The sequence below is a fragment of the Phocoena phocoena genome, chromosome 5 (assembly GCF_963924675.1).
Source record: "Phocoena phocoena chromosome 5, mPhoPho1.1, whole genome shotgun sequence".
Lineage (NCBI taxonomy): Eukaryota > Metazoa > Chordata > Mammalia > Artiodactyla > Phocoenidae > Phocoena > Phocoena phocoena.
Genome location: NC_089223.1, coordinates 9,001,829 through 9,021,579, shown reverse-complemented (window position 1 = coordinate 9,021,579; position 19,751 = coordinate 9,001,829). Strand labels below are relative to the sequence as shown.

Genomic DNA, 19,751 nt, shown 5'->3' with positions numbered 1-19,751 from the left:
TTTGAGTTTATTTTTGTATATGGTGTTAGAGAATGTTCTAATTTCATTCTTTTACATATAGCTGTTCAGTTTTCCCAGCACCACTTATTGAAGAGACTGTCTTTTCTCCATTGTATATTCTTGCCTCCTTTGTTGTAGATTAATTGACCATAGGTGCGTGGGTTTATCTCTGGGCTTTCTATCCTGTTCCATTGATGTATATTTCTGTTTTCATGCCAGCACCATATGGCAGTGATTTCCACCAATCTCTTCCAGCTCACTTGTTTGTTCTTCTGCCTCATTTATTCTGCTATTGATATCTTCTAGTGTATTTTTCATTTCATTTCAGTTATCATATTGTTCATTTCTGTTTGTTCTTTAAATCTTCTAGCTCTTTGTCAACACATTTTTGACCAGAGATGTATTACAGCCACAGGCATTAGTTTCTGTAAAAATCCCCCAGTCAATAATGTGTTAAACATTTCCTGTATTTTCTTGGTCTGTGACTCCATTCTTTTTCCAAGATCTTGGATCATCTTCACTATTACTACTCTGAATTCTTTTTCAGGTAGATTGCCTATCTCCACTTCACTTAGTTTTATCTTGTTCCTTCGTCTGGAGCATATTTCTCTACCATCTCATTTTGTCTAACTTTCTGTGTTTGTGGTCTCCATTCTGTAGGCTGCAGGATCGTAGTTCCTCTTGCTTCTGGTGCCTGCTCACTGGTGGGTGGAATTGGGTCTTGCCCCTCAGGTGGGCAGGGCTGGGTCAAGTGGTGTGTTAGAAGTGGCTCAGGATGACTTTAGGCAGCCTGTGTGCTGACGGGTGGGGCTGTGTTTCCACCCTATTAGTTGTTTGGCCTTAGGTGTCCCAGCAGTGGAGCCTGCAGACCATTGAGTGGGGCTGGGTCTCGGTGCCAAAATGGTGACCTCCAGGAGAGATCACGCCAATGATCATTCTCTGGGGCCTCCACCACCAGTGTCCCTGCACCCACGGTGAGCCACAGTTGACCCCCATCTCCCCAGGAGAGCATCCAGGACTCGCAGGTAGGCCTGGCCCAGGCTCCTGTGGAGTCACTACTTTGTGCTGGGTCCCAGTGCATGTGAAACCTTGTGTGCACCCTCCAAGAGTGGAGTCTCTGTTTCCCCCAGTTCTGTGGAGCTCCTGCACTCAAGCCATTCTGGCCTTCAAAGCCAAATGCTCTGGGGGCTCCTCCTCCCGATTCCAGACCCTCAGAATGGGGAGCCTGACGTGGGGCTGAGAACTCTCACTCCAGTGGGAGAACCTCTGTGATATAGTTATTTTCCAGTCTGTGGGTCACCCAACTGGCAGGTATGAGATTTGATTATATCACGAAAGTGCTCCTCCTACCATCTTGTTGTGGCTTCTTCTTTATCGTTCGATGTAGGATATCTTTTTTGGTAGTTTGCAGTCTCTTTTGTCAATGGTTGGTTGTTGAGCAGTTAGTTGTGATTTTGCTGTTTTTTGTGAGAGGGGGTGAGCTCAAGTTCTTCTTGTCCACCATCTTGTCTCCTCCCCTCCCTGTCTAAACTGTTTTAGGCAGTTAAGGGCAGGGGCAGAAAGCTCTTCTGAGTCTGCTGGGCCTTAATTGCTTTCAGCTTAAGATAATCTACCTGCCGAAGTAGCAAATTTGGGGGTGGCACGTTCCGCTCCTCTTCAGTCCCACCTTTAAAACTTCTCCAAGAAGTTTCACAGTCCAGAAGTTGAGCTGGTCGATTGCTCCTCTCACTGAACCAGTGTCTTGAGTCCTGAGAATAGGTCAATTCCGTCAAAGAGTTGCCTCATTTCAGAAGGCAGTGATGCAGTTGGGCTCCCACAGTTAGGCCTATATTGTGCAAGCAATTAGATATTCAATAAAAAAGCATTTCTGTGGAAACAAAAGAAAAACAAAGGTTAATGTTTGGAGCAGACTATAAACCCAGTTTGAGTCCTAAGGGCAGCCAGTGAAGAAGATTTCTAGCTGTCAGGGCCAAAACATCTTTTGCAGTTTGAATATTTCTGGTGGCATTGGGTGTTCAGGTAAACTTTCTGAGGGGCCCACACAGCAACAGGCATAAAGACTATGTATACATGAGCTGCTGTGATGATTTCTGGGAAGTTTATATCAAGTTGTTCACATTTAGTTTGCAGAGACTCAGGAAGAGAGCAGTTTTTGTTCAGAGTGATTCCAAGTCAAGAAGTGGGTAAAAGTTGGAAATATTAGCTTGGTGAGTTTTAGCCAAATATTGAAGGAAACTAGAAGAATTCAGGATCCAGTCCAGTTTACAGGTAGAAAACAAAACCTCAAAGACAATTAACAGCACTAGAATATGATATCCACAACAGTATATTACTGAGACATGCTTTTTCTCTCTACAGTTAGCTTCATTTCTACCAAAGATAACCATGGTAAGACTAATGTCTCTGCAAATTAAGTCTAGTTTCAACAAACTTGGCCTTATTATTTACATAAGTGCAACAAGAATAGTGGCTGACCATATAGGCTCTTTTAAATCGGCTTTGTTGGAACCTTTCATAAGGAATCTCAGATTTAACTTTTAAACGCCTCTGGAGGCTAGGCAGCCAAGCCAAGGACTTACCATCAGACTCTGCCTGCAGTACCTATATATTTGGGGTAATTCTTCTCCTCTTGAGGTCCCCAAGCTATCTTGAGGTTCCTGCACCTGCCAGGAAGTGACTTTCCTTACTCGTCTGATAAGGCTTCCAGGAACCCTGTAAGGAAAGTACCAGGCTGGTTTTTCAAGGGGCATTATTGGCTCCATAAAGTCAACCTTAGTTCCTTAAACCTGTCTGGTCATATCTGACTCTGCACATTCTCAAATATGACATTCCAGTCAAAGCCTTGGTGTATAACCAGTGTTTCCAGTTGTGTCATGTTATGAGGACAGATTCCTATTGAACTTACGCAAATAATTGTAATGCCATGAAAATAAGAATACTCACTAAGAGTCTCCACATTCTGGAGGGATCAGATAGTGAGAAAAAGTAATTGTTGTATCTTTGTTCACAAAGGTATATTTCCCAACTTGCTAATAGCTTAAGAGAGAAAGAAAAAGGTTTCTTTAAATCTAGAAAAACAAAACCAAGGAACCAAGAATATTTCAAACAAAAAGTCATAAAAGTTGTTCTCATCCTCATCAGTCATTCACTCCCATGTAATTAATTCTTACTGATACTGATCTTTTGTTAGCAGTTTTATGAAGCCGTCAGTTTCTCCATTAGATTAATGCAAATTCTTACCCAGTTTAATGGTATGATCAGAAAGTTATCAAAAACCTGTACTTGTTAGATTCCTTTCCAGGAGTTTCTTGAAGGTGAAGCACTTTTGCAAGAAACCTTTTCCAAAGCATCGGAGTAAAAGAGTAACTGTCTGTAAATGACAAAAGAAAAGTCACAGTTAAAGATTTGATGAGAGTTCATTATAATGCAGTTGATAAGGAAATTTGATTATTTTTGTGACATACAGCATCTTTTTTTTTTTTTTTTTTGTGGTATGCAGGCCTCTCACTGTTGTGGCCTCTCCCGTTGCGGAGCACAGGCTCCGGACACGCAGGCTCAGCGGCCATGGCTCACGGGCCCAGCTGCTCCGCAGCATGTGGGATCTTCCCAGACCGGGGCACGAACCCATGTCCCCTGCATGGGCAGGCAGACTCTCAACCACTGCACCACCAGGGAAGCCCGACATACAACATTTTAAAATAATAACTGGAATTGTGACTGAAAACAATACATATCATTTTTAGGAATTTTATACAATTTCTGGAATACATATTAATAACATACATCCATAGAAACACAACATAAAGAAGGTTTAGTATTACTTCTTGCCTGACAATACTTGCCATGTAATTTAACATCAAATAAACTTAACTAGTTTAACATCTCTCCTTTTTTTCTTTTAATATAAGGTGAGAGAACCAATCTTTTGGGATGTTCCAGGGACCCTCTTGAAAATCCCAATTATTTCAAGGACAAAAAGATTTCATTTAGAATTTGATTTGGGGGGTTCAAATAGGATCATAGGTCATTGTGGTACAATATTTAGTCAATCCATTTAACCAAAGTGACAAGAAAATACTTTGCAGGAAGATATAGAAAGTTACATAATTGTTAAAAAAAAAATAAGTTCTTTTAATAGAGAAGACTCAGTTTTCTTAAGTAATCAAAGACTTGATAAAGAGAACATGAAGCACAATAAATTATTTTGATAAAATACAGAATCTTTAACCTCTCACAATCTTATGAAGAGCAGACTAGTCTAAGAAAATCTTGTTCTTGCAGATGAAAGAAAATTTTTAGTTTTACACGAATATAAGTAAACTATTGTTATTAAAGCTTATTTCTTAAATATTTATAATAAATGCATTCAATTTTAGCCAGTTTGACTACACAAGGCAAAATTCTCTTTTCCTATCCTCCCTCCTTCCCTCTCTCCCCAACTCTGTATATCCACTTAGTTTGTCTTTTATTTTCTGCTTTCTCATTCTGAAATAATTATTTTAGGACAAAATTAGTCTTTTTCTATCTCCATACCTCATACCTTTTCTTAGCCAAAAACACATCTTATTCCCTTGCATACAGAGTTTTTTTCTTTCTAGTAGTTTCAATTACGTATATTAATTAGAATTCTTAACTCTTGGAAACTTTAATATCTAGTGACGACTAAGTAAGCAATTGTGAACTGTCACACTGTCATTCCATAGACTGGCAAATTTAGGAGTACATTTCGTAATTTCTAGAAGTATATGCTTTCTCATAGTACAATTTTTTTTTAATGTGACACAAGACATTTTACTGACAGATCTAAATATCTTTAGTTTCTCTGTAATAAGAAGCCAAAAGTGGATAAACCTATGTTCTGTATTTTATCTTATTTGGAAATGACCTCAATGAATTTCCATCCTTTAACTTAACATAGCAAAACTCTAAATTACCAAAGAGGTTTAGAAAACTATTTAAGTAGACATATCATAAACCGTAATTATTTTTGAAAAGTTCACTTAAAATTTTTTTCTCCCCTAAAATTATTTCATTCACTTGTTCTTAACAATCATATTTAGATTACTCATAAAATGTCATGAGACATTAAAGCAGCTAGCCATCATCTTAGGTTATTTTTCTTTCTGACAAATTCTGTAACAGAGACACGTGAGCTTATTTGACTTTTAGTAAACCTAGGTCGAGTAAATTATATTTAATGCTGAAAACTCTAAAGACATGCCGATTTTAATTAAACCAACAAACTTAAACTAGCTTTTATTTACCAAAGATTGTCCCAGACCCCATGAACTTGAAAAGCATTTGGGTTAGTGTCTATTATATTTCAGAGTGTTTAAAATATTTAAATTGATAAGTGCATGTTTTTCTTTAAGCCAGTTAAACAAAGTCAGTTAATTTTTTTTTTTTTTTTGGCAAACTAATTTTGGCAATACCATCCAGAGGTAGAAATATATCGCATATACATAACATATAGACATATATAAACACACAGATACCAACAGGGACCCTAAATTTTAGCCAAGAATCAGGTACAACAATACAATTCATTAGCTCGTAAATTACAGTTGAATCCAAATTGTGTCTCTGGAAGATGGAACAAGTGAAGGTTACCACTCAAATGGCTAAAGCATTTTACTAATTTTTGTGGCAAGGACTTTCATTTGTCCGAAATAAGTAATCCTATAGAAGCTGTGGATTAACTTTTCCACAAGGGAAATTTTATAGCAGTTTGTGTTTTATTTTAAAAAGCCTCCCCCCACCTCCCACCCCGCCTTTTGTTTACTTCAGTCTCAGAGGATGGTGGGCTGTGTTATTAGTTATATCCTTGGGGTGTTTACATTTCAAAGACATGGAAGATTTACATCTTCAAGGGACAAAGAAAGAATGGGAATTGTCTCCAAGGAGTTTTGGAATATGTTTCTCTATAATTATCAGAAGTCTAGGGTAATTACTATTTTCCTTCTTTTTAGAACACTTCTGTTCCAATGTCCTGAGTTTTTACAATATGTGCAAGCATTTTGAGATGAACTGGGGAGGTTTGGGGGTTGGTAAAGATAGGTGTGTTTTGAATTGTTTCTAGAGCTGCATTTCTGGTTTTGCAAAGGTTTGCAAGATAAGGACAGTTGATTTTAATTCCTCAAAGATTGGGTTGCAGCCTGAATACTGTCAAGGGGCTGGCCCACCCATCCAACTACATTATCTTTAATTTGCTTCCTTATATCAGGGAGATTTCCAAAGAAGACGGAAATCAAAAGATTGCTATGTTCTGGAGCTTCAGGGTTTAATGCAGTATGCCTTTTAAAAGTCTGGATAAAGTCTTTAACGAAGGCCTTCAAATGTTTTCCTTTTCCTGAATGTACAATTCTGTCTCGGACCAGTTCACTTCAGGAGGAAAAAACCTCTACTGCTGCTTCTATTAGCCCCTGAATATTGGCCTCAAGCTGATCCATTTCCCGATTATTTATAGGAGGGCCTGGGTCATCTGCTTCTTCTGTGAGAGTTCCCCTCCACCCTGCCACCGCCAGGAGCTGTCTGTTTTGTCTGTTAACTACAACATAATTTTATTATATATAATCCAAAATAGTTTTTATGGAGGGGAAAAACACACCTTGTTAGCTGTAAGTGGGATTGTGAATGTACACTAATCTTTTTAACTCCTCCCTAAATTTGGTAGGAACTGAAAGTAGAGGTAAAAGGGTTTTGTAATTTAACAGAACTACCGCCATCCATAGACATGAATTCTTGCATTGGGGGTCCAGAAAACATTTGCAAGGGACATTGCATAGGAAAGCCTGAAGCTGGCAGAACCTGATTACAGGGTCTTGTAATCAGAAAAGTAGATGGAAAAGTACAAGGAGTTGTAAGGGGCAGCGAAGCCAGCCCTACCACCCATTCCAAGTGATTCTGCTAAATTCACCTCCTGGCTTTCATGATTTACACAAGTAATCTTTATACCCTGGGCCTGGTGGTCTGGACAGAGTGCTTTCTGCAGATCTTAACAGGAAAGGGAAGTTAAAACAGGTAGATGGGGCTGAACAAGACAAAAAGAATCCTTCATCTCTGGTGTTGTTGTTGTCTTTAATATAGGGGAACCACAGCAAAGCTTGTCTAAAGAGATGCCAGTCTCGTGCGAATCATGAACTCACCAGTCTGTAAGGCTAGCTCAAACAACAAGCTTATAGGACCTATGCCTGTATTCAACCCTGTGATTTTCCTCCTTATGACAAACAACACAAAAGACAAAAGAAAACCATGACCTAGGAGGAGAGGAATCAATAGAAAGCAAGAATACTCATAACAAATCTTTATCAGAACAAATCTTTACCAGAGTCACTATACCAAAGGAACTGACTCACACAAATAATGTCTCCTGCTAATCTAAATCTACAAAAAAGAAAAGGATTCTCCCCACTCTTGCTTCTACCAGATCCTGCAGGCAGAGATCCAGGAGACTGATGTGGTAAGAATTCTTACCTTCTACCAGAGCTTCCAGGATCTCTCAGCTGCAGCAACCCCAGAACAAGCAATGTCCAGCCAAAGGAGAGCCCCACGTTCGGCACCAAACTATTGGGGAAGACAAATTTTCCCTTCGTTCCTTATAGGTTCTTTGGTTGGTCTCGTAAGTAAATTGACATAAGACAGATTAACAGGAGAAAAACAAATTTACTTTCATATGTTTGAGAGCCCCACAAAGATATGGAACTCAAAGGCAGTCGGGCAATTGAGGTTTATATACTACCCTGAGCTGAAGAATGGGATAGGGGCCCGAGCTTCAAAGGGAAGGAGGGCAATTCACAGGAAGGTGAGATGAGCAGGTCTTTGGTAATCAGATGTTTTCCCTGCCATATAGATGACGCTTTCAGGTAAACAAAAAGTTCTCTCTGGTGAAAGCTCTCTTTCTGGTACAGGCCTCTAATCTACGTTCTTTTAGGCAGTTATGGAGGATGTAAAAAGCTCTTCCTGAGTCTGCTGGGCCTCGACTGCCTTCAGTTCAAATTAATCTACCTGCCACATTTTCTCCCCTTCAAATGCAACCAATCACCACCACATAGACTCCTGTTTCTTCACAGCCTATTCATTTCTCCCAACCCAAACCTGGATAATTTCAAAGCAATGCCTAGATATCTTATTTGATCTAAAAACATTTGATTATTATTTTTTAGTTTATGGACTTTCTTTAAGTAAAACCCAAATGTAATACCACATTTTAAAAGTAAACAGGAACTCTTTCATTAAATATCCAGTCAGTGTTTAAATTCCCCCATCTCATATTTGTTTCTCTTTTCTCAAAACAGGATTCCAAATAAGAGTGAAATAAGGTTCTTAAGTTGTAATTTTCTAATGCTCTCTGAAGTCCACTTTAATCTGTATGTTTCCCAAAACTTTTGTTTTTCTTGCAGTTTACTTGTTGAAGTAGTTATTTGTCCTGTATCATTTCCCACAGTCCAGAATTTGCTGATTGCATCCAATGGCGTGCTAAGGTACAGTTTGTATAGGAAAGGCAAGATACATGTTTGATGGTTTTCCTGTGATTGCATTTTTCCTGGTCGATTCTGGTTCTAATTTCTTGCTTCCATTATATATATAATCCATCTCCTGCCTGTGCTGTGCTTTCCGCATACTGCAGCATCCTATTCTGACCACTGGGTAGCACTTTAGTGAATATTCAGGGCCAACAGGCTACGTGTGAAGGATATGGTAGGATGGAATATCATACACCCCTGTTCTTAAAGGATTTTGAGTACTTTTCTTTTATTCTGCAACTTCATCCCCACTATTTCCTCAATCCTCACTAGTTTCTCTAGCCATGCCCTTGGGGTGGTTTCTTTCTACACACTAGACAATTCATCAGTGTTTTGATAAACAAAGGCAGTTCTCACTTGTGCTTTAACTAATACTTTTTGTTTTTTTCCTTCTGGGTAAACTTTTATAGTATGAAAGGTATAATGGCCCCACAGAGCATACAGTGCTTCTGAATAAACTTCTTTGATGGGTTTCAGCAATCAAATTATAAGATAATTTTGTTTAGCAGGAATAGACTCAACTGGGTTTTGAAGGAACAGGCAAGGCATAGTCAAGGATGTGAGAGAATGTCCTATTTCTCAGTTTCTGAAATCTATAGATAGTTAAAGAAAACATTTTGAATGCCAAAATTCTTTTGGAGAAGCAGCTCAGGATAGTGGTTAAGGGCACAGAGTCTGGAGTCACCTCTGCTAGTTTGAGCAAATTACTAAACCTCTGAAGCCAGATTTCCTTGGCAAGATGTGGCTAAGGACAGCCTGCCTCATGGGAGGTCTATGAGCTATTTCCACTTCATATAATACAGTTAAAACCTTAATGATAGTTTATTAATATTAATGTATTTCTATCTTAATGAAATCAGTAAAGTCTAGCAAACTTGTGAAAGCAACACATATTTATTCCTTTAGTCAGTAAAGATGCCTGAAAGTATAGGCGTCTTCTTGTGACATGTTGATACTTATTGACCATCCTGGTATTTATATTTCACTTGATTCCTCTTTTTCCCATTTATTTATGTGTCTTTACTTTTGTAGCTGACTTTCTGTCTCATCACTTATTTGACTTCTTTTTCAATATTATATTAGCATTTCCTCTGTGGCTTCTCAAATCCTGACCCACAAGTGATACATATTTTACTTTATAAACTGTAGATATTTGGAGTATGGTTTTAAAGATTAGGTAAATACATGCTCAGAAATACATGTACTTTTAAAAACAGCAGTTATTATGTACTTGCAACCTAAGTAAGTCATTATTTAAAATTAATAGGGATGGATTTTTACTTGATCCCAATACATGATCAATCTAGCCAAAGAATTCACCAGCAACACTGACCATTACTTGGATGACCTTTGAAGAATGCAACAGACACACCCAAATACACATACACACACATATCCAATAACATTCACCAGTCTTAGCACCTCATTTGTGATAGAAAGCAAGTCAGTCCTGCATATTTACTTGTCCAGTCTATATCAAAATCTTTTAACAAATTAGGTTAGAAAAATAAATCCCTAAAGCTTAAAATGCAAAGAAACAGGAAATTTACCTTATTTTCCTCATACCTGACTATCACTAAAAGTTATCTAAATACTAATGAGAGGACTAATGATGTCATTGGCTCCTCCCAATTTAAAGAAGTTATTGCTGCCCCATTTTATCACTAAGGCTATTTGATGCTTAGAGAAAGCTTAAGAAACTTGTTCAACATCACAAAAGATCTAGAATCTGTAGAAGCTAGGATCTGAATTCAAGCCTTGTGATACTACAGCCCTGGTGTCTAACCACCAATCAGCAGAACCTATGTTCTTGACGTGAACCAAGAGGTGAAACACTGAAAACAGTACCTTTACTCCATGTTTAGAAGTAAGGTATTTGGGGGATGGTTTGTATCTTATTTAATTTATAATTAACTTGGACTTTTAAAATTTATAAAACAGGAGTTAGGCAGAGGTGGATGACCTATAAGCTTCTCTGCCCAGCTAATGTAAGAATGAGCTTTAGTGTGACGTTTTCTCACCGTCATCCATTTCCTTATCCCTTTCCCTACCTGTATTTTCAAGATGAAGACATGGGGAGATGTTATTTACATCAGGCATAGTTTTAAACGGAAGCTACATTGACTGAGGGACTATTTGATATCTTTGAGCAAGTTCATATAGGCTCACGTTGCCTCCCTGCTCTTTTAATTTTCAGTCACCTCTTTTTACAATTCCTTTTCTGGAATAAATGCAAAGCAACAAAAGGTATTTAATGAAGAACACTAATAAAACCATGACCACAACAGGTTGAATTTGCGGTATCCTAAGGAGAGATAATTGGAAAACTGACCAAATAGTTGCGTTTTCTTCTGCGTAATATGTATGGTTTCAGTCTTGAAGTTTGTTTTTTAAATTTGTTTCTTTGCCGTTATTAGAAATAAAGTATAAAATATGTATGCTTTTACATTATAAATGGTTATATAAGTTAAAAACTTACAAAAAGGTAAAAATAACATGCACAGCTACCCAGCAAAAAGTACTTTTCATATTTTGTTGTACCTTCCTCCAATCTGTTTCACCTTTGTATCTGAATTCTACCTAGGCTGTATCCATAATATATACAACAACATTTATATACTGCTAAACATTGTATCCTAAAGAGGTTCTTATTTTTTATATAATTTTTATGTCATAGTAATAGATGTTTTAATAATCTTGAATTGTTGAATGATAATTTTCCTAATTCTTCACCATCCATTGAGCATTTAGGTTAACAATTTTTACTGCTGTCATTGATCCTGTGAGAAACACCTTTGTTCTCTAGCTTTGGACTGTTTCCCCGAATGGTGCATTACTTGGCCAAAAAATTGTACATTTTTAGCGTTAATAACACCTGTTGCCTCAATGTTTTACCAAAGGCACTGTATAGTTTAGAATGCTAGCAGTGACACTAAGGAGTGCCATTTTCATTACATCCCTTCCAGTACTGTATATAAGATTTTTTTCAAAATATGGTTGTGATTTTTAAAAGTGAATAATGGTACCTCTTCAAAGTCTTTGAATGCTTTTCATTTAAATATTAGAGTGAAGGAGCCTCCCAGGAAGGAATTCTGGAAGATACACCTGTGGATCCTGACAGTGAGGCTTATGAAATGCCTTCTGAGGTAAGAGTTTATACACGTGAAACTCCAAAAATAAAATTTAAGAGTTCAAGTTGGGTCCAACAATCAGTAACCCAAATCTGTCACTGTCAGATTTCCCTTATGTTTGTCCTTAAAGAGAATGACTTACTCTCTAGATGCACAAGTTAGCCAAATCCAGGACATGTATTGTGTGGACAGCTTTCAAGCTGTGAATGGTTTTTACGTTTGTAAAGAGTTAAAAAAAAAAAAAAAAAGGCAACAGCACTGATAGAGACAGTTTGTGGCCCACACAACCTAAAATATTTACAGCCTGGCCTTTTACAGAAAGAGATTGCTGGCCCCTACATTGAAGAATTATTTTACTAGACACTTTACCTTCTAAAACAAATGCCAAAATTGGAAAGTTAGAGAAATCAACTAAATGCCAAAAGTAGTAATTATTATTTGCCATCCATTTCTAGTGAGACGTTTGCATAGTAAAAGTTACTCAAAAAAATTAGAGAGTAGAAATATGATAAATGCATAGTTTGCAATGGATCAGTCTAACATTTTAAACAGCATACTTTAATTTGAAAGTAAGTTTCTTTAATAGAAAAGGTATCACAAGAGAAATTAGAAAACACTTTTAGATGAATGAAACTGACTCAGGAAGAAATAGAAAATCTGAATACATGTCTAATTGAAAAAGAATGAATTATTTAAAAACCCAGCCAAGGATAGAATTCCAGGACCAGATGGCTTCACTGGTGAATTTTACCAAACATTTAAAGAAGAAAAAATACCACTAATTACAATTAATGCCAATTAACTTATCATCCAAAAAAATAGAAGAGGGAGCACGCCCTAACCAATTCTGTGAGAACAATATTACCCTGATATCGAAACCAGACACCACCACTAAAAATTGAGTTAAAGCGTGTTGTAGTTAGGTTATTCTTCTTCTTCATGGCATTATTACAAGGCATATTGACAATCATCCCATTTGCAGAAATTGAGCTTAAATTATTTGCCTAATTAATTTTACCAGTATTTGGGGGTCTTTTTATACGTGGCACAATGCTAATAAACACTACAGAAATACAGGAAGAGTAACTGCTAGTACCCAGATGCAAGGAGTTTACACTCTAGTAGGTTTGAAAAACAAATACAAGTGCATCCCTTCATTTATTCATCATGATACCCCTAACAAACCTTATTGACTGCCTTTTATGCACCAGGCATCACAGGGGCAAAAATATACACGATGCACAGAAAAGGTTAACATTTTACAAGATTTCTTTAGATCAGTCGGGAGAAGTTTTATAGCAGAGGTGGGTAGTGATCTGCGTGGGAAGGGGTGGGAGATATGATAGGCCAAAATGAAGGGAGGACATTCTAACACAAGGAAAACTCCAAGGCATACATGTCTGGGAGTGCCTGTGGATATGTCAGAGGCACAGTGAGTAATTAAATGTGGTTCAAGCTTTGAGAAGAGTGACAGAGGAAGGCTGCAGAGATGGGTCAAAGACGAATTGTAAAGTACTGTAAAAACCTGGCCATTTAAGTTTGTACTTCATTCAGAAAGCAGCTTGAGTTATTGAAAATATGTTTTTAAGCAGGATTCTGCTATTATTAGAGTTGTTTTTTAGGAGGACTAATCTGGCCACTTTGGTTAAGACCATCAATATTTTTATTGTCTATGTTATCCAAGTTCTAGGGAGAGAGAAGGAGCTTTGAAATAGTAATAATTGAAGCCACAGATGAAGATATTCCCAACTGGGAAAGTAAAAGGAGAGAAAATGTGACTTGCCTTTAAATGTTGTAGAACCAAATCAGGTGATTTCTTAGAAAGAAACTAACACTTTAGTTGAAGAAGATGAGAGCCAGATAAGATAGACCGGCTACTGTGTCCTACAGGACTGTCATATGATTACTAAATGGCGCATGTGGAAGTAGAATTCAGACACCCTAATGCTGATCACAAGAATAATAATTCCCTTTTATATTTGACAGGAAGACAAAACTATTAAAAAGAAGAAAAATATACTGGATGTAGCAGAATAGTTCTAGAACTGTTAAGACTCTAACCTTTATTCAAAGTGGCAAGCCATGTCCCATCTCATTTTTGCCCTAAAGCCCCGATCACTGGTCACTTATACTAAAACTTCGTGTTGTCTTTCCGATTTTCCTATTATTAGGAAGGGTATCAGGATTACGAACCTGAAGCCTAAGAAATATCTTTGCTCCCAGTTTCCTGAGATCTGCTGACAGATGTACCACCCTGTACCAGTGCTCAGTTCCAACGTGCCCAGTCATGACATTTTCTCAAAGTTTTCAGTGTGTCTTGAAGTCTTCCATCAGCAGCGATTGGCGTATCTGTACCTGCCCCAACTCAGCATTTCGGTGCTTCCCTCCCACCTAATATATGATAGCAGGGTCTCTGTGTGCTGTGGATACTGTGAATTCAAATCTAAAGTGTTAAATTAAATTAAAAATACCTAAGTGACTGCCACTTATTTCTAAATCGCCACTAAGTTTTTGTTGCTGATGTTGAAAAATTGTGAGTGATTTACTATATAATATGATTTACTATAATATATTATAAGATTTTCAGGTGTCTTTTAATGATTCTAAATATATTGATGTATTGTGAAATTTAATACATATAATACTTAAATACGTGAGCATGAAACTATGCACCTATAAATATTAACTATAAAATGTTAGTTTTGTGATGTGTTTTATCTTGTGTTTGTATATAAATGGTGAAAATTAAAATAAAATGTTCTCATTACAAAAATCTTATTTTTATCCCATCTCACTTGAATAATAAAACCATGCTTATAAACAACATGCAATGAGAGCTGACACGATTAACTTAAAGTTCTTCATGGCCATTTGAAGGAGGATAGATTTTAGAGCAGTTTAAAAAGATGAGATGAAACATTAACCCTTTACTGTGGGAATTCCCTGAAGCAGCACTGCCCAAAATACGTTCTGATGCGCACTAGTACCTTAAGAGACCCTACTAAAAAAGTGGGTTCCCCTCCTACACTGTTGGTGGAAATGTAAGTTGGTGCAGCCACTATGGAAAACTGTATGGAGGTTCCTCAGAAAACTAAAAATAGGATTACCATATGATCCAGCAATCCCACTCCTGGGCATATATCCAGACAAAGCTATAATTCAAAAAGATATATATGCACCCCTGTGTTCATAGCAACTGTTCACAATAGCCAAGACTTGGAAGCAACCTAAATGTCCATCGACAGATGAATGGACAAAGAAGATGTGGTACATATATACTGGGCTGGCCAAAATGTCTGTGTGGGTTTTTCACAAACGAACTTTTTGGCCAACCCAATAAGCCATAAAAAAGAGTGAAGTAATGCCATTTGCAGCAACAAGGATGGACCCAGCGATTCTCATACTAACTGAAGTAAGTCAGAAAGACATATGATATCATGTTGTGTAATCTAAACTATGACACAAATGAAACTAACTACGAAACAGAAACAGACTCACAGACATAGAGAACAGACCTGTGGTTGTGGGGGGGGGGGAAGTGGGGAGGGATGGAGTGGGAATTTGGGGTTAGCAGATGCAAACTAGTATATACAGAATGGATAAACAACAAGGTCCTCCTGTATAGCACAGGGAGCTATCTATATTCAATATCCTGTGATAAACCATAGTGGAAAAGAATATGAAAAAGAATGTATATATATGTATAACTGAATCACTTTACAGCAGAAATTAACAACACTGTAAATCAACTACACTTCAGTAAATCAATAAATAAAAAAGTGGGTTCCATAGAATACAGAAGTGTAAGAAATGATATTGACTACATCCTCTTTAGGTAATCATAAGGCATATTAACATCAGCACGTTAAAGGCTCTGAGAGAACCTGGTTAACTTTAACCCAGGATTTTCTTTTTTTTAAATCAAATCTTTTCCTTCCAGGAAGTACCTTTAAACATCTCTGGGAACTACCAGAGAATCGCCTTAATGTCTCTAGATTTATAAAAATCTCTTGGACTCCTTTAAATTCTGGTAAACATATGCATTCTAGGAGATTTCTTTAGGAAAGGTTTTTCTACTTAGGGAAAATCTGTTAATTCCCCATAGGTGCTGACAATAAATTTGAATGTCAAAAGACCTATACAAATCAATACTTTTTTTTAATCTTTTTAATTATTCAGGAGACAAATGGCATGGCCACTTTAAAAAGTCCCCAACAGAAAGTATAATTTTAAGAAAATGTTCTAGAAGTGCTAGACAGCTCAGATGTAATCGTGAGTGATTTGATGTATATTAGGCATCGGCAAGGAGGGAAGGCAGAGTGAATATAACGACTCCCCCGCACGATCACCACAGAAGCTTAGTCTTTTGCCTAATTGGAAAGAGACTACAGAGTGTTAAGCTGCTGTGTATGTAGTCTTAAACTGGAGAGAAGCCGTAAGTCTCTTGTTTCATTAGATACATTCATGAGGAAACCACATGGAAAATTACAGCCTTTCTGTACAAGGAGCCTTCTAGTACCAATATGTGCACAGAAAATACCACGGGAAGATATACACCAGTAGCGGTTGTCTTGAACCAAGCACTTAAACAAAATTTGTGCAAGGCACGTAAGCCTTTTCAGGATTCTTGTCTCACAGCCACTGCTGAGACATCTACCTGACAAGTGCCCTGAGGGTTAGTCTGCTCCCAGGCTTATTTTGCAGACATCATCCCCCCAAGTCTGAGTTATTCAGCCTCATATGCTCCATGGGGCTTTAGCAAAACAGGTCAGGATGGGCTTTGGCCACAATTGGCAGCACAACAGTCTAATGTATGGTTTGGCATTCCAAGTCAGATCTTTTCAACATCTCCCACCAGTATGAGATATATTTCCCAACCTTCTGGCTCACCCAGTGGCTAACTATTGGATCAGCACACACAGACACATACACATGCCTCAGGACAACCAATAGTTCTCAGGGATAATGCTTTCCACATCCACACTGAGGAAGAAAAACGCAATGTTCTGACTGAAAACTTGACAGACTCCTCCGTCCACCACACTGACACCACACTCTTCCTATGTAGGATGAGTTCATCCTACTGTGTTGTTTCTGTCTTGGGCAGGAGCACAACAGGGCTGGTACCTCCCTGTTTTCTCTGTCCCTGGAATTTAAATTGCAGATACTTTTTTTTATTACTATGTGTCAAATACAGGTGTAAGTGATTTATCAATAGTAACTTGTTTAATTCTCAAAACAGCACTAAGTTCCACTACTATCCTCAGTTTATATATGAGCAAACAGAGGCACCTGCAGGCTAAGTAATGTTCTCATAGCCACAGAGCTAAGAAGTGGCCAGAACAGAAGTTCGATCAATATGGGGCCAGAGTCTGTGCTCTCAGCCCCTAGGTCACATCATCTCTCAGAGTGAGGACATACAACTATGTCAGTAACCCCCCAGAAGTCTAGAGAATGTGATAGTAGCCTTGCTTTTCTAGATATAATTATTAGTATATTTCTAGCCTTCTTCAGGCATCTATGTCTAGAATAAGTCATATTCATGTATACGGAGATTTATTTCTAATTCTAGGAGAAATTAGCCAGCTCCTGACTAACCTGATTGATCCTTCCTTATAACTAAACTATGCACATCCTGTCGCTAGGACTAAGTTATTTATTTTCAGCAGAAGGCAAAAATATCAACATAATAACAGTAGTCTACAGTAAGGCAGGCTTTTTCATCTTCCTGTTGCATCATGGGTACTTAGCTTCTGTCAAATGGCAAAAATGCATATATATAAATAAAACTGTTCAATTATACATATTTATTAATGTAATGGCTGAATTTATAAATGAATAAACTGGAAAGTACATGAATTAATAATTTATATTTTTAAATTATATTAAGCCTTGATTTTCTAGGTATATTTTTTGATACAGTAATGCTCTATTTTATCCTTTGAGTAAACCTAGATTTCAGGAATCCAAATGCAATAGAATAGCTATAACACCAAAACTATTTCTAAATATTATTTTAGTTCCAATATCTCCTGTATAATTATCAAAGATTTCCTTTATAATGTTTCTTTGCTGCTACAACACTATCTTTGATTATTTTAAAACCAGTGGTACAGATGGTTATTGGAAGCAGTTAAAAAGCATTCCTTCAAAAAGTCCAGTTTGAGCCTCTAGTAGGTTTTGCTGATATACTTCTGAAGTCAGGAAGGATTGCATAGGGGATTTCCAAAGTTGATCCTACAACTATGGTTAATACACTGAGCTAGGTCTTCTTATGAACCTTATGAAAAAGTATTCTCTGATTCCCTTAAAGGTCAGTGACCAGAAATTCCCACTGTTTCTATGGCAACACAGCAAGATACAGTGCCTTGGAAATGTGCTGCATTTTAATTAGGTTCCTCTAGGGCTTCCTAACTGCGTTTTGCAGGTAGACTAAATACCAGGTTGCTTTATATCTTGAAGTGAGATGAAAGCTAGCCCATCTGTAAATGTCAAAGCTAAACTGGGCTCCAGTAAAGTCAAATCTAAACAAATATAGTAGCAAGTCTATGTGTTTATCTTAGAAAAGAATACAACATTCTTTTCCAAAAATAATCAGGGGTGCTTGCTTAACTAGGTTGGCAGGAGTAGTAGTGAGGATCCTGGATTCTAAAAGTAGACTATGTAGGTTTGACTCCCAGCTATGTCATTTACTACCTGTGTTACTTTGAACAAGTTACTTAATCTCTTGGTGTTTCTGTTTCCTTGTCTGTAAAAATGCAGATGACAATAATAGTACCTCATAGCAGTGCTGTGTGGATTAAATGAGTTAATATAAGTAGAATGCTTAAGACTATGACTTGCCTATGGTAAGTGATCAATGAATCAGTGATACTATTAGTAGTATTGGTACAAGTGGTGGTGGTAGTGGTGATAGTAGTAGTAGTAGAGAACACTATATTTTTAAAGATAAATAAGAAATAAATATTTTAAATGTGTAGATATATTCATTTATATATCCTAATATAAAAGTTATAATAGCCAATGCAATCTTAAAAAAGAAGAGCAAAACTGGAGGCACCATACCCCCTGATTTTAAGCTATATTACAAAACTATGGTAGTCAGAACAGTATGGTACTGGCAGAAAAACAGACAGATCAATGGAACAGAATAGAGGGCCCAGAAATTATGCATATAGGGTCAGTTAATTTACAACAAAGAAGCCAAGAATATACAATGGGGAAAGGATAGTCTCTTCTATTAATGGTGTTGGGAAAACTGGACAGCCATATGCAGAAGAATGAAACTAGACCACCATCTTACACCATACACCAAAACTAACTGAAAATGGATGAAAGACTTGAATGTGAGACCTGAAACCATAAAATTCCTAGAAAAAAACATAGGCAGTAAGGCCTTGACATCAGTCTTGGCAATTATATCTTGGATTTGACAGCAAAGGTAATAAAAGCAAAAATAAACAAGTGGGATCACATCAAACTAAAAAGCTTCTGCACAGCAAAGGAAACCATCAACTAAATGAAAAAGCAATCTACTGAATTGGAGAAAACATTTGCAAATCATATATCTGAGAAAAGGTTAATATCCAAAATATATACAGACTCATACAGCTCAATAGCAAATAATTCAATTGAAAAATTGGCAGGAAATCTGAACAGGCATTTTTCCGAAGAAGACATACAGCTGGCCAACATGTACATGAAAAGGTGTTCAATATCACTAATCATCAGGGCAATGCACATCAAAACTACAAGGAGATATCACCTCACACTTGTTGGAATGGCTATTATCAAAAAGACAAGAGAAAACAAGTGTTGGCAAGGATATGGAGAAAAGGGAACCCTTGTGCACTGTTGGTGGGAATGTAAATTGGTATAGCCATTATGGAAAACAGTATGGAGGTTCCTCAAAAAATTAAAAATAGAACTGACATATGATCCAGCAATCTCACTTCTGGGTATTTACCCAAAGAAAACAAAAACACTAACTCAAAAAGATAGATGCAGGACTTACCTGGTGGTCCAGTGGTTAAGACTCCATGCTTCCACTGCAGGGGGCACGGGTTCGATCCCTGGTCAGGGAACTAAGATCCCTCAA

General features: G+C 37.3%; 1 protein-coding gene across 4 annotated transcripts in view; it reads left to right on the top strand.

Annotated features, from left to right (window-relative positions):
* Window positions 1–13,858, top strand: part of SNCA (synuclein alpha) — a 129,556-nt gene extending 115,698 nt beyond the window's left edge. For 2 of the 4 annotated variants that reach the window (XM_065877456.1, XM_065877457.1), the window contains 2 exons: window positions 11,590–11,668; window positions 13,825–13,857. In XM_065877456.1, the coding sequence (XP_065733528.1) occupies window positions 11,590–11,668; window positions 13,825–13,857 (112 nt within the window). Of the gene's footprint in view, window positions 1–11,587; window positions 11,669–13,824 lie in introns of all 4 variants that reach the window. The other 2 variants (XM_065877459.1, XM_065877458.1) reach the window with 2 other exon arrangements.
* Window positions 13,859–19,751: the final 5,893 nt, after the last annotated feature.